Below are 14372 nucleotides of genomic sequence, written 5' to 3' on the forward strand. Positions count from 1 at the left end.
TCCAGATCTTCAGGAGAGAAGAAAACCACTGAGCAAAAGAACCTCAATGACGTGGGCTACCAGATCCGCGTGTGAGCATTCCGCCGCGGGATCCGCGGGTGTCCATTGCACCGTACTCCTGCAGGGACCTTTACCCACTCTGTGAAAGGCACCGTCCATGCACTGAACTGAGCTCACAGAATAAGAATGAAGGATGCCGTATAGTATTTCAAAGTAGCGGTCAGCAGTATTAAATTAATTGTGACTTTTTATATATTTTTTCTCTAATATGTTTGAAGAAAACACGTTTCAATTGAAAGACGATCAGCTCATTAGAAAAGTTTCAGTTAGGCTGAGAGTTGAAGGGTCACACTTTCAATAACAAGTTGTTCCAATTCTGTGGGAGTGGTTGAGAGCCCCATTTGGACAGTCCCAGTCCTGTAGAGTTTTTCAATCGATGTTGTAAGGTCCTCGAAAGGCTCAGTGAGTAAATACATCACATTATGTGATACTAAGCCATACAGACTAGGAAAGGCCCAAACTCCATCCCTGGTCTGTGCTGAACCCAGGGAGGGAAGAATCAGCCAGGGTTGCTGTTCCTGATCACTGTCCAATGACCCCCAGCACGTGGGCGTTGGGTGAGGACAGTGTCGGGGGCTCTACCCCTCAAAATTGAAAAACCTGCCAATATTCACTGCGGAAGAATTGCACGTGAAGATGGGCCACTGTGGTGAGGTACCAAAGAGTGTCTGTGGAACCGTACCTCAGCAAACCTGGGTCGTATAATTCTACATGCAACAAATTGCTGCGCTCTGCAAGGGATGAAATTGACATTGAAACCTAGACGGGGCCCCCTCGAAATTGGGAGGTCTGCCACCAATCTCTGACATTTCCAGAGCCTGTTGGATCAAGGCACAGGTGCCAGTGGTTTACAGCAGGATCAGTCAATCACTGGTTGAGAAGCAGTTGATCATCTTGTTTCTCATGGTCCTACACCACAATTATCCACATTAAAGAGTGGGCACATTTCACAAACAAGAGACATCTTTATTAGCCTTCCTAACATACACCTGAGTGGGAATAGTGCATTTCTCTTCATGAGAAATTGCAGTTTGCCTCCCAACTTGTCACCCTCTAAGCAAAGCTTGGGTGGGGAGGGGGACTTGGAGCTTTATTACTCAGCCCTCAAAGCATTTGGGAAACGATATATTTAGTTCCATTTCCCCAAGTCCCACATGCTACTTGTGCGTCTGGAGAGTAGAGCACTCTAAAGTGAAACTTCAATTTAAAAACAAACTGAAAGAAAACTCTTTTTATACAAAGAGAGGAGAAATTATTCATTTCCCCCCAACCCCATGTATAAGTAACACGGCTGTCAGCCTGGTGTCACACTAGACTCACTGGCAACCTCCGACATTGAGGGTTGTCGCTCGGTCAGGTCTACGTGTGTCAATAGCCTTGGGCAGTTAAAGGCTGTGTTCAGTCCGAACGTTTTATTTCAGTGTTTCTATCAGTCCCTCCAGGATTTACATTTCCTCAGGAGTTCTGATTTTATTTTTCCCTTTTGATGCAACTTGCAATAATTCAATTTTATTTATAATTTTTCATATTTAAGGAAAATTACTTTGTGTTTTAAACATAATTTTGGAAACTGTTTTGTTTGCAACTCCTGACTTTTATTTCACAGGTGATATTTTGTTCAATGATGTTGATAATGCCCCTCCTCTTCCCCTTCCTCGTCCCCTTCCTCTTCCCCTTCCTCTTCCTCTTCCTCTTCCCCTCCCTCTTCCTCTTCCTCTTCCTCTTCCCCTCCCTCTTCCCCTTCCTCTTCCTCTTCTCTTCTCTGTCTTTTGCTTTCTTTCCCACTCAAACTGTCGATCATATGCTGTAATTTAAAACATTATTTCAGGAACCGGGAAACACCTTTAGGTCCAGCAAACCCATCCCTTTTTGACAGATTAAACCCCACCTACCCATCTTCTCGCTATATCCCTCAATCACTTCTCTCTCTAGAAATGCATCGAATTGTTGCTTAAACCCTTTCCTGTCATCTGGGAGTGCTCAACAGGACAGGGCAGAGAATGCTTTACCCTCTGAACCAATCCAGTTTCACCTCCTTCCACTAGGTTTGACGCTTGCCTCCAGAATACGAATAGGTGGGGACCGTGGATGATGGAGGGTGTGAGGGGAGAAATTTACATAAGAACATAAGAAACAGGAGCAGGAATAGGCCACTTGGCCCCTCGAGCCTGCTCCGCCATTCAATAAGATCATGGCTGATCTTGATCTCAAAGCCACGTCCCTGCCCGCTCCCCATAACCCTTCATTCCCTTATCTTGTAAAAATCTGTCTAGCTCCACCTTAAATGTATTTAATGACCCAGCCTCCACGGCTCTCTGGGGCAGAGAATTCCACAGATTTACGACCCTCTGAGAGAAGAAATTCCTCCTCATCTCAGTTCTAAAAGGGCGACCCTTTATTCTGAGACTGTGCCCCCGAGTTCTAGATTCCCCCACGAGGGGAAACATCCTCTCTGCATCTACCCTGTCGAGCCCCCTCAGTATCTTATATGCTTCAATAAGATCACCTCTCATTCTTCTAAATTCCAATGAGTATAGGCCCAGCCTGCTCAACCTTTCTTCATAAGTGAACCCCCTCATCTCAGGAATCAACCGTGTGAATCGTCTCTGAACTGCCTCCAATGCAAGTATATCCTTCCTTAAATAAGGAGACCAAAACTGTACGCAGTACTCAAGGTGTGGTCTCACCAATACCTTGTACTGTTGTAGCAGGACTTCCCTGCTTTTATACTCCAACCCCCTTGCAATAAAGGCCAACATTCCATTTGCCTTTTTGATTACTTGCTGTACCTGCATGCTAACTTCTTGTGTTTAATGCACAAGGACCCTCCGGTCCCTCTGAACTGTAGCATTTTGTAATCTCTCTCCATTTAAATAATAGTTTGCTTTTTTATTTTTCCTGCCAAAGTGGATAACCTCGCACTTTCCCACATTATACTCCATCTGCCAAATGTTTGCCCACTCACTTAACCTGTTTATATCTCTTTGCAGATTCTTTGAGTCCTCTGCACAACTTGCTTTCCCACCCATCTTTGTATCATCCGCAAACTTGGCTACATTACACTCAGTCCCTTCATCCAAGTCATTAATGTAGATTGTAAATAATTAACAATACAGCACTGAGAACATTATTGCATTAAAATACAACAAGCATTCTTCTATCTTACCGCTTTTTGTCCTCCTTGCCCAGCTTGTCACTATTTTACCACTATTCGTAATGGATTGTCCCGTCAATGTTGTCATTTGCTGTATCGGTTCGCTGGTTCACTTGTGACCTCACTAATTGGACACTAATTATAATAGAACATATAAAATGAGAGGATTATTGAGGTTAGGTTTTAGGTTCATTAGATTTTAATCTATTGAAAATTATAGGACTGACTGGTTGAGTTTTTTTTTAAAGGCCAAATTTGCACATTGAGAAGTGGAGCTGGAGGAAGGATCCATTGAAAACTTCACCCCCCCACCCAGGGTAAATCAAGGATGCAGAAAGTAAAATCATAGGATGTGGAGACAGAGCTTTGAATGTGAGTCGTGGGACGCTGTTTCCACCCTGAAAAGTAGAGTGATTAGACTGACTGCACTTTAAATATACCCAAATATAGGCCCCAAACCTTCAACAGGACGCTGCATTAGAGAGTGGAGAGCTGAGCAATGAAGGTACAACAGAAAATGCTGGAAAAACTCAGCAAGCCAGGCAACATCTGTGGAGAAAAATTAGAATCGACGTTTCGGGTGAACCCTTTATCAAGACTAAAGAGACACAGGGAATGAAATAGATTAAGAGGCCAGGCTGGGAGAGAACAAAAGAGAAGAGACATTAAGAGGTATTCAAAACGAGACGAGATGGTGATAGGACTAGTGGAGACAAAAGACGGCTCTAGATTAGGTGTGAAATGTGCTGGCAGAATGGGAGACAGCTGCCATGTGGGAGAGAGGAAAAAAAGAAAGGGGGGGGAGGGAAAAACCAAAACAAAGGTGTGGATAAAAAATATAAGTAAAAATATAATCGGGGCCGAGGTTATGATCTGAAATTGTTGAACTCGATATTGAGTCCGGAAGGCTGTAAAGTGCCTAATCGGAAGATGAGGTGCTGTTCCTCGAGTTTACGTTGAGCTTCCGTGGAACAATGCAAGAGGCCAAGGACAGTGAGGTCCGAGTGGGAATGGAGCGGTGAATTAAAATGACAGGCGACCGGAAGCTCGGGGTCACCCTTACGGACTGAACGGAGGTGTTCCGCAAAGCGGTCACCCAATGTGCGTTTGGTCTCCCCAATGTAGAGGAGACCGCATCGTGAGCAGCCTCCTCTACATTGGGGAGACCAAACGCAGATTGGGTGACCGCTTTGTGGAACACCTCCGTTCAGTCCGTAAGGGTGACCCCGAGCTTCCGGTCGCCTGTCATTTTAATTCACCGCTCCATTCCCACTCGGACCTCACTGTCCTCGGCCTCTTGCATTGTTCCACGGAAGCTCAACGTAAACTCGAGGAACAGCACCTCATCTTCCGATTAGGCACTTTACAGCCTTCTGGACTCAATATCGAGTTCAACAATTTCAGATCGTAACCTCAGCCCCTATTATATTTTTACTTATATTTTTTATCCACACCTTTGTTTTGGTTTTTCCCTCCCCCCCCCCCCCCCCCCACTTTCCTTTTTTTCTCTCTCCCACATGGCAGCTGTCTCCCATTCTGCCAGCACATTTCACACCTAATCTAGAGCCGTCTTTTGTCTCCACTAGTCCTATCACCGTCTCGTTTTGAATACCTGTTAATGTCTCTTCTCTTTTGTCCTCTCCCAGCCTGGCCTCTTAATCTATTTCATTCCCTGTGCCTCTTTAGTCTTGATAAAGGGTTTGACCCAAAACGTTGACTCTAATTTTTCTCCACAGATGTTGCCTGGCCTGCTGAGTTTTTCCAGCATTTTCTGTTGTTATTTCGGATTTCCAGCATCTGCAGTATTTTGCTATCGTACCTGAGCAATGAAGGTGTTGGACTGACGGCATTAGATTGTTATGTTACAAAAGGAGCCGAAGTGGTTCTACGGGAAATGAGATTGAAAAAGGGCAGAAGGAAGATGTATTTTGTGGATTTAAAATAAGGAACCGAGGGATGAGGTAGAGTTGCTGGTTAAAGCTTTACTCTGTATCTAACCCATGCTGTACCTGCCCTGAGAGTGTTTGATGGGACAGTGTAGAGGGAGCTTTACTCTGTATCTAACCCGTGCTGTACCTGCCCTGGGAGTGTTTGATGGGACAGTGTAGAGGGAGCTTTACTCTGTATCTAACCCGTGCTGTACCTGCCCTGGGAGTGTTTGATGGGACAGTGTAGAGAGAGCTTTACTCTGTATCCAACCCGTGCTGTACCTGCCCTGGGAGTGTTGGGGCAATGTAGAGAACATAAGAACATAAGAAATAGGAGCAGGAGTAGGCCAATCGGCCCCTCGAGCCTGCTCCGCCATTCAATAAGATCATGGCTGATCTGATCCTAACCGCCAATCCACTATCCAGAACCATCTCCCGAATCTAACAGAATTAGACACACGAAATAGGAGCAGGATCAGGCTACACGGCCCCTGGGCCCGCTCCGCTACCCACAGGGCCATGACCGATCCGAACCTAGATTCATGTCCAAATTCCTGCCCGCTCCCCATAACCTTTAATTCCCTTTACTTCTAGGAAACTGTCTATTTCTGCTTTAAATTTATGTAATGATGTAGCTTCTACACCTCTTTGGGGCAGCATATTCCATGGACCTACCACCCTCTGAGTGAAGTAGTTCCTCCTCATCTCAGTTTTGAAAGAGCAGCCCCTTATTCTAAGACTGTGCCCCCTAGTTCTAGTTTCACCCATCATCTGGAACATCCTCCCCGCATCCACCCGATCCAACCCCTTCACAATCTTACTCTGTATCTAACTCGTGCTGTACCTGCCCTGGGAGTGTTTGATGGGACAGTGTAGGGGTAACTTTACTCTGTATCTAACCCGTGCTGTACCTGCCCTGGGAGTGTTTGATGGGGCAATGTAGAGGGAGCTTTACTCTGTATCTAACCCGTGCTGTACCTGCCCTGGGAGTGTTTGACGGGCAGTGTAGAGGGAGCTTTACTCTGTATCTAACTGACAGTTTTCTGTAGGGCTCTGTTAGTTTTTATTTCCTCCCAGCAAAGCTCAGGAATACCAAGGCCAATTGTTGCACTCTAAACCATGATGCAGTTTGGGCTGTGATATCACTCTGAATTGAATAGGTGTCTGCAGCACTTCGCTACTGAGTGATTTTGTTGATAACTTCCATCAGGTGAAGTACATAGCAGCTATGAATGTGGAAGTAAAAATTAAAATTAAGAAAATTAAGCCTTGAGATTTGAAGGATTTGTTTTCGTTCACAGAATGGAGAATAGGCTCCCAGGACAAGCAGTCTGTTAACAACAGGACCTGGATGAAAATCTGGTTAGTCACAGGATTAAGGGTTTTAAGGGTAAGTACAGATAGAAGGGATCGAATGCTGTCCAGGACATGAAGTTTCCTGAGCTGCTGAAGCCGTGAGAGAGTGCTGCCAAAGTAGGCAGCCAGTCAGGGATAATTAGTGTCTTATATTTGTTCAGGAGTTTTTTGTGATTTAATCTTTGTGAGGGGCAGGAGCAATGTCACAGATCTGTTGTAGAGTCCATGATAGGGGAGAGTGTACATGGGCTGTGGAAAGAGATTGAATGGGTGGGTAGAGTCCGTGATAGGGGAGAGTGTACACGGACTGTGGGAGGAGATTAAATGGGTGGGTAGAGTCTGTGATAGGGGAGAGTGTACATGGGCTGTGGGAGGAGATTAAATGGGTGGGTAGAGTCCGTGATAGGGGAGAGTGTACACAGGCTGTGGGAGGAGATTAAATGGGTGGGTAGAGTCCATGATAGGGGAGAGTGTACATGGGCTGTGGGAGGAGATTAAACGGGTGGGTAGAGTCCATGATAGGGGAGAGTGAACATGGGCTGTGGGAGGAGATTAAATGGGTGGGTAGAGTCCGTGATAGGGGAGAGTGTACACGGGCTGTGGGAGGAGATTAAATGGGTGGGTAGAGTCTGTGATAGGGGAGAGTGTACATGGGCTGTGGGAGGAGATTAAATGGGTGGGTAGAGTCCGTGATAGGGGAGAGTGTACACAGGCTGTGGGAGGAGATTAAATGGGTGGGTAGAGTGTACATGGGCTGTGGGAGGAGATTAAACGGGTGGGTAGAGTCCATGATAGGGGAGAGTGAACATGGGCTGTGGGAGGAGATTAAATGGGTGGGTAGAGTCCGTGATAGGGGAGAGTGTACATGGGCTGTGGGAGGAGATTAAATGGGTGGGTAGAGTCCGTGATAGGGGAGAGTGTACATGGGCTGTGGGAGGAGATTAAATGGGTGGGTAGAGTCCGTGATAGGGGAGAGTGTACATGGGCTGTGGGAGGAGATTAAATGGGTGGGTAGAGTCCGTGATAGGGGAGAGTGTACATGGGCTGTGGGAGGAGATTAAATGGGTGGGTAGAGTCTGTGATAGGGGAGAGTGTACAGGGGCTGTGGGAGGAGATTAAATGGGTGGGTAGAGTCAGTGATAGGGGAGATTGTACAAGGGCTATGGGAGGAGATTAAATGGGTGAATAGAGCCTATGATGGGGTAGATTGTATAGGGGCTGTGGAAGGATTTTAAGTGGGTTGATGGAGTATATGATTGAGTATTACAAATTAATTACAGCACAGAAACAGGCCCAATGGATGTTTATGCTCCACATGAGCCCCCTCCCACCCTACTTCATCTCCCCCCATCTATTCCTTTCTCCCTCATGTACTTATCTAGCTTCCCCTTGAATGCATCTATACTATTCACCTCAACCACTCCGTGGTAGCGAGTTCCACATTCTCACTACTCTCTGGGTAAAGAAGTTTCTCCTGAATTCCCTATTGGATTTATTAGTGACTGTCTTATATTGATGGTCCCTAGTTCTGGTCTCGCCCACAAGTGGAAACACCTTCTCCACGTCTCCCGTGTCAAACCCTTTCTTAATCTTAAAGACCTCGATCAGGTCACCCCTCAGTCTTTTTTTTTCCCTCGAGATAAGAGTCCCAGTCTGTTCAATCTTTCCTGATGGTAATAACCTCTCAGTTCTGGTATCACACAAGTAAAAGTTTTTTGCACCTTCTCCAGTGCCTCAATATCTGTTTTATAATATGGAGATCAGAACTCATGTGGTCTAACCAAGATTCTATACAAGTTTAACAGAACTTCTCTGCTTTTCAATTCTATCCCTCTAGAAATGACCCCCAGTGCTTGGTTTGCTGTTTGTTAATTTCCTGTGTCGCTACTTTTAGTGAGGTGTGTATCTGTACCCCCAGATCCCTCTGTTCCTCTACCCCATTTACACACTTATTTTCCAAGGAGTATGTGGTCTCCATATTCTTCCTACCAAAATGTACTACCTCACACTTGTCTATATTGAAGTTCATTTGCCAATTACATGCCCATTCTGCAAGTTTATTAATGCCTTCCTGTATTCTGTTGCAGTCCCCCTCTCTATTAACTATACCCCCCAATTTGGTGTCCTCCGCAAATTTTGAAATTGTATTTCTGATTCCTGAGTCTAAATCGTTTATGCAAATGTTCACGGTGAACAACAGTGGTCCCAGCACCGATCCTTGTGGAACACCACCTCCCACCATTTGCCAATCTGAGAAACTACCTTTAACCCCTACTCTCTGTTTTCTGTTTTGTAGCCAGCTTGCTATCCACTCTGCTACCTGTGCCCTGACTCCACATGTGCTGACCTTGGTCATGAGTCTACTATACGGTCTCTTACTGAAGGCTTTTTGGAAATCCAAAATATATTACGTCTGCGGCATTATCCTTACCTACCCTTTCTGTTACTGCTTCAAAGAATTCAATGAGGTTGGTCAAGCATGACCTTCCCTTTTGGAATCCATGCTGACTACTCTTTATTTATTTTCAGGTTCTAGATGTTTTTCAGTTACATCTTTGAGTAAGGATTCCATTATCTTTCCTACCACTGACGTTAAGCGAATTAGTCTGTAGTTCCCTGGACTTGTTCTATCTCCCTTTTTATATATAGGAATCACATTAGCTATATACTAGATTGTATAGGGATTGTGGAAGGAGTTTAAGTGGGTAGAAAGAGTCTAAAGGTGTGGAGTGTACATATGGCTGTGGAAGGAGATTAAATGGGTAGATTGCATCCATAAAGACTTGGTGAGTCAAAGGCCAATGGCTGCACATTGACTTATCAGCAGCAGGAATGGTGCTAGGTGCAGTGAGACAGCCAGAGAGAGAATTTAAAAAAATCAGTAAAATACTCTTTTTTAAATATCTGAGTCTGTGACCTTAGGGTAAGAGGAAGCATGTCTGAGATCCAGATCTGAGTTCAGACAGAGGGACCACTCGGAATCAGATTATTGTGATTGTGTGTGTGTTTGTTAGAGATTAGCAATGGCCTTTTTCAATTTAGTGTGAAATGTTTTTCAGTCTCACAGAGAAACATATTTAAAAGAAAAATATTCATATCTATAAATGTTACGGCTGATTTAAGAAGCCGGGTGTTGTATGATGAAGCTGGTGAGCCCCGCGTGTGTACACAGTGTAATAGTGTACCACTTTTACTGCAGTCCGACTGGAATCAAATCCATTGCATTACCAAAGCAGAAAAGCCCCAGAAAGACATGTCGCCTGCGTTAGGCTTGTGCAGCAATGGCGACAACAGCAGGACTCGAATTGGGGAGATTTCTCAAGTCGCCATTAGCTGGGGCTAATCCTACCATCTCTCTCCATTTTTTATTCTTAATGAAGCTTCCAGGTGGTTTAGTTCACACTCTGAAAGAGCTGTTCTCTCCACCCCCCCCCCCCCCCCCCAGCATTGCACAACATCCTTTTCATGTGATATTGAGCCTGTGGAGCGTTGGGTAAATTTCCTTTTCCCCACTGCTCCTCCTCTCTTCCTTGCCCCCTCCCCCAGCCCCCACAAAAAAAGCCTCTAATTTAGCTGGGTCACCATCCTGCTGTAAAACTGGATACACAAATTTACCAAACAAAGCAGTCAGATCAGAACCATCCACATCCCCCAATTCTGCTTTTCCGACAACCCCTAGGAGGCACTTGATCTCTGATTGACTTGGTTAGCACCCCCCCCCCCCCCGCCGCCCCCATCAGCCCCAACCTCCATAATAAATCTCTAATTCTGGCAAAGATCCCGGCATCCGCTCAGCTCCTCCCCACCTCGGCGTGGCTGAGATCAGGGACTGTGCAGCGGTGACCAGGGTCCGAGGCTGCCCATTCCCAGTGCTCCGCAAACCGTTTTAAAATCCACTCGTCGCAGCGTGAGCAGCGGAGGACATTTCCCCTTCATCTGTGGCACATACATGGCAGGCTCACTGACAGGGCATTCACCGTGACATACACAGACACGCTCTTTTTATATATAATGCCTCAGGTGCTAGATTTACTGATGCTCTGCCCTGTCTGTCTGTCTGTGCACTCTGCAATGGGTTTGATTGTGTGACTGCGTCTAATATTACTGCTAGACCAGGTCTGGTTCACTTCTGATTTCTTGGCCGAGATCCACTTTTATAAATCTGAACCAATTTCGGAATATTAACTTTGCAGGGCTTGGAGGAAGGGTCAGAGATCAAATTGCCTTTTTTTTTTAAATTTACCCCGTAGTGAGCAAACTACAAGGAGCTGTTGATTTCCTAATTTAACGTGAATAAGCTGCGGGGCCCGAGTATAGAGTATCCAGGAATCCTCGCTCCGAGCTATCCCTGAACCCCTGAAACGTGGACTGTGATGGGCCACAAACCAACAAGCCAGATGGAGGAGCAGAGAGTTTCTCCACCAACTGGTCTTTGCTTTCTCAGGCTGGAATGTGGGCGTTTCTTTTTGTTTTGTAAATCCATTTTACTAATTAAACTGTTCCAAATGCTGCCTCCCTCCTCCTCGCTGCGGCTGCACTTGTTTCAAACACCGTGATTAGCTGATGTTTGAGCTTGCCCGTTCTGCTGTCTCACAGAAGTGATGTGTTCAGTGAGAGGAGGGGGTGAGGGGAGGTTGATGAGCAAAGCTGCTGGGCCAAGCGCCAGACTGCAGGACACCTATTAGGCTGAAGAGAGTAGGAGGAAAGACTAGGTAAACCGGGCAACTACAATGTGTGGCTGCACCCATCCCATCAGTGGAGCATTACCACCGCATGTTGAGAGGTCGTGGCCTGCGCACTTTCCCATCTCTCTTCCCATTCCTGCTTCCCGTGCAAGAGGACTCATTCTGTGACAATGCCCCCAAGTTCTCCCATCACTCCCTGTTCTACTCCCCACTCAGTGAGGGAACTAATTTAGTATTCATTTTCTGTTCTATTAGGGATATGCATAAGAACATGAAAATTAGGAGCAGGAGTCGGCCATTTGGCCCCTCGAGCCTGCTCCGCCATTCAATAAGATCATGGCTGATCTTCTACCTCATCTCCACTTTCCTGTACTATCCACATATCCCTTGATTCCCTTAATATTCAAAAATCTATCGATCTCTGTCTTGAATATACTCGATGACTGAGCTTCCACAGCCCTCTGGGGTAGAGAATTCCAAAGATTCACCACCCTCTGAGTGAAGAAATTTCTCCTCATCTCAGTCCGAAATGGCCGACCCCTTATTCTGAGACTGTGACCCCTGGTTCTAGACTCCCCAGCCAGGGGAAACATCCTCCCTGCATCTACCCTGTCAAGCCCTGTAAGAATGTTGTATGTTTCAATGAGATCGCCTCTCATTCTTCTAAACTCCAGAGAATATAGGCCTAGTCTACTCAATCTCTCCTCATAGAACAATCCCCCCATCCCAGGGACCAGTCTGGTGAACCTTCGTTGCACTCCCTCTATGGCAAATATATCCTTCCTTGGGTAAGGAGAACAAATCTGTACACAATACTCCAGGTGTGGTCTCACCAGGGCCAAGGACTATATTTTAAATGCCTAGCAAAGTAACTAAAACGCTCATGCAGCTTTCCAAGCCTTTGCAGTTGCAGTTAGTGAAATACTGAATATTGAGTGAAACCTTTTCAGGGGACATTATACACAAGCACCCAACAACCTCTGTAAACAAAATAAAAATAAACGAGAGCATTCTGGGAGATGCCGTCTTTTGGATGAAACATAAAACCAAAGCCCCATCAGTTGCACTATTCAAAGGGCAGGGAGCCCTCCCAGTATCCAGACCAACTTTCCTCCTTCAATTAAAACCACCAAAAGGGGCCATTCATCTCATTACTGTTTGTTGGATCTTGCTGTGTACAGGATAGATGCCACATTCCCCCTGTGTAACCGTCACTGGGCCATCGATTAAAGAAACACGTCTTCACGCAAAGGGTGGACTCTTCCCACAAAAAGCAGTCGATGCGAGCTCAATTAATGTTAAATCTGAGATCGATAGGTTTTTGCTAGACAAGGGTATTGAGGGATATGGAGACAAGGCGGATAAATACAGTTAGGCTGCACATCAGTGACGCTCTCAGTGAATGGCAGAACAGGCTTGAGGGGCTGAATGGCCTCCTCCTGTTCCTATGTTCCTAATTCATTGTACACAAAATACTTAGAGATGTTTCTGACAGAAGGTGCTGTATAAATAAATGAGTGTTTCTTCAATGAAACTCCCACACCTGACTCTGTCACCCATTCAGAGTTGGTGAGACTATCTCACTGGCACCTGCACTTTGACTAAAGCTTCCTAGGTTCAAAAGTACCACAGACCGATAGACTGACAGTCTCCTTGAACAATGCTGCATAAAATAAGTTTGGGACAATATCAACCTAAGTCCGAGTGAGTGCGGGTCCACAGCCCGTAACTCAAAACCAATCATATCACGAGGGCTTGATGTGGAAAATTAAAATATCGTAGCTAAAATGTATATATATATATAAAAAGGGGGCAAATGCTGGAAATACACAACAGGTCTGTCGGCATCTGAAAAGGAAAAACTGGACAATGTTTCACCTGTAGACCCCTGGTTTGTGAACATGTCTATCTGTCACTCCTGTGGCCCCATTCTTCTCTTCGGATCAGACCTGAGAGAGTATGAAGTGAATCATTCTGGCTTGTGCTGACCGATTGCAGCTTGGTTGCTGTGAGCTTTGACTCGTGTGTCTGTGAAAACCCTGACTTTTTTAAGAACCAGTGTACACTGTTTTTTGATGAATAGTTTGTATTTCCATTTCTATTTTGTATGATTTAAGTGTACCCAATAAATATGTAGATGAACGCTGAAGCTGGATTCTGGATAATTCATTAAGTTACCAAACCTCGGTGAAACACTGCACATGGGGTCACATCTTTAGGGCTTGGAGTGGAGTGACTTGTACGCAGTTCTGCCTTTCCCATCTTGGTGCTGGCTCTGTGGGTAAATGCACCACTCAGTGTGACACTGACCCAGTCAGGTGAGGGAGGTCCACAGGATTACGCCCCCCCCCCCCCCCCCCCGCCCCACTCCCGTTCAATATGCTGAGCGAGCTGGTCTAAATAGGGGGAAAAAATACACGAGGCGACATCAATGAGGACAGGATTCAGGCTCAGCCACGATGCTCTCTACGCTCAAATATCCAACCAACATTCGCGGTCTAGGCTCACACTTAAAGAATGGCCCCTTGTGTTAGATAGCATAATTGGCCACTGCCCATGGAACTATACCCCAGTAAATCAGTGACCTCGAGGGCTCAGCAAGAAAGTCCTTAACAAAGAAGTGAAAAAATCCCCACCCAGCTAGTCATAAAACCAACTGAAGCTTTAGGAGGATGCAAACCTGTAAAGTTTGAGATCGGGGCCAACCTATACCGACATTTTGTTACAGTAAACCCAAAACCACAAACCACACTTTGTGAAAGGTTCCGTCCCTTTACCTCTCCCATGTCAGTCAATCTCTCCAGTGCCCGAGGTGAGTAGCGTGCCGGCCCTCCTGCCTGGATGGACAGTCTCAACCGTAAATCCATGACGGCTGTGATAAATGGGCACCACCAGCATGAGAAGGTGGCCACCATCTTCTAGTCAGCCTTGGCTCAGCACTCACGCATCATTGAAACTTGCAGCACAGAAGGAGACCATTCGGCCCGCCGTGCCTGTGCTGTCTCTGTGAAAGAGCAGTGGTGCTCAGTCCCACAGCCCCGCTTTCTGTGGGGAACCCTGTCAGTGCCTCATCCTCCAGTACCGTCCAACTCCCGTTTAAAATTACTGCTGGGATTAGCTTCCACCACCTGTTCAGGTCGAGCGTTCCCGATCCCCACAACTCTGAAAACATTTCTCCTCATCGCCCCT

General features: G+C 46.0%; 1 protein-coding gene across 5 annotated transcripts in view; it reads left to right on the plus strand.

Annotated features, from left to right (window-relative positions):
* Window positions 1-6856, plus strand: part of vash1 (vasohibin 1) — a 59811-nt gene extending 52955 nt beyond the window's left edge. Inside the window, exons 7-9 of one of the 5 annotated variants that reach the window (XR_015080162.1) lie at window positions 6-71; window positions 3463-3586; window positions 6444-6856. Coding sequence is in view for 2 of the 5 variants with exons in the window: in XM_086002545.1 (XP_085858671.1) it covers window positions 6-71; window positions 3463-3535 (139 nt within the window). In the remaining 3 variants the exon portion in view is untranslated. Of the gene's footprint in view, window positions 1-5; window positions 3753-6443 lie in introns of those variants that run through there. The other 4 variants (XR_015080164.1, XR_015080163.1, XM_086002545.1 and 1 more) reach the window with 4 other exon arrangements.
* Window positions 6857-14372: the final 7516 nt, after the last annotated feature.

This window comes from Somniosus microcephalus, chromosome 12 (genome assembly GCF_052327205.1).
Source record: "Somniosus microcephalus isolate GS21.2 chromosome 12, FLI_Smic_1.0, whole genome shotgun sequence".
Lineage (NCBI taxonomy): Eukaryota > Metazoa > Chordata > Chondrichthyes > Squaliformes > Somniosidae > Somniosus > Somniosus microcephalus.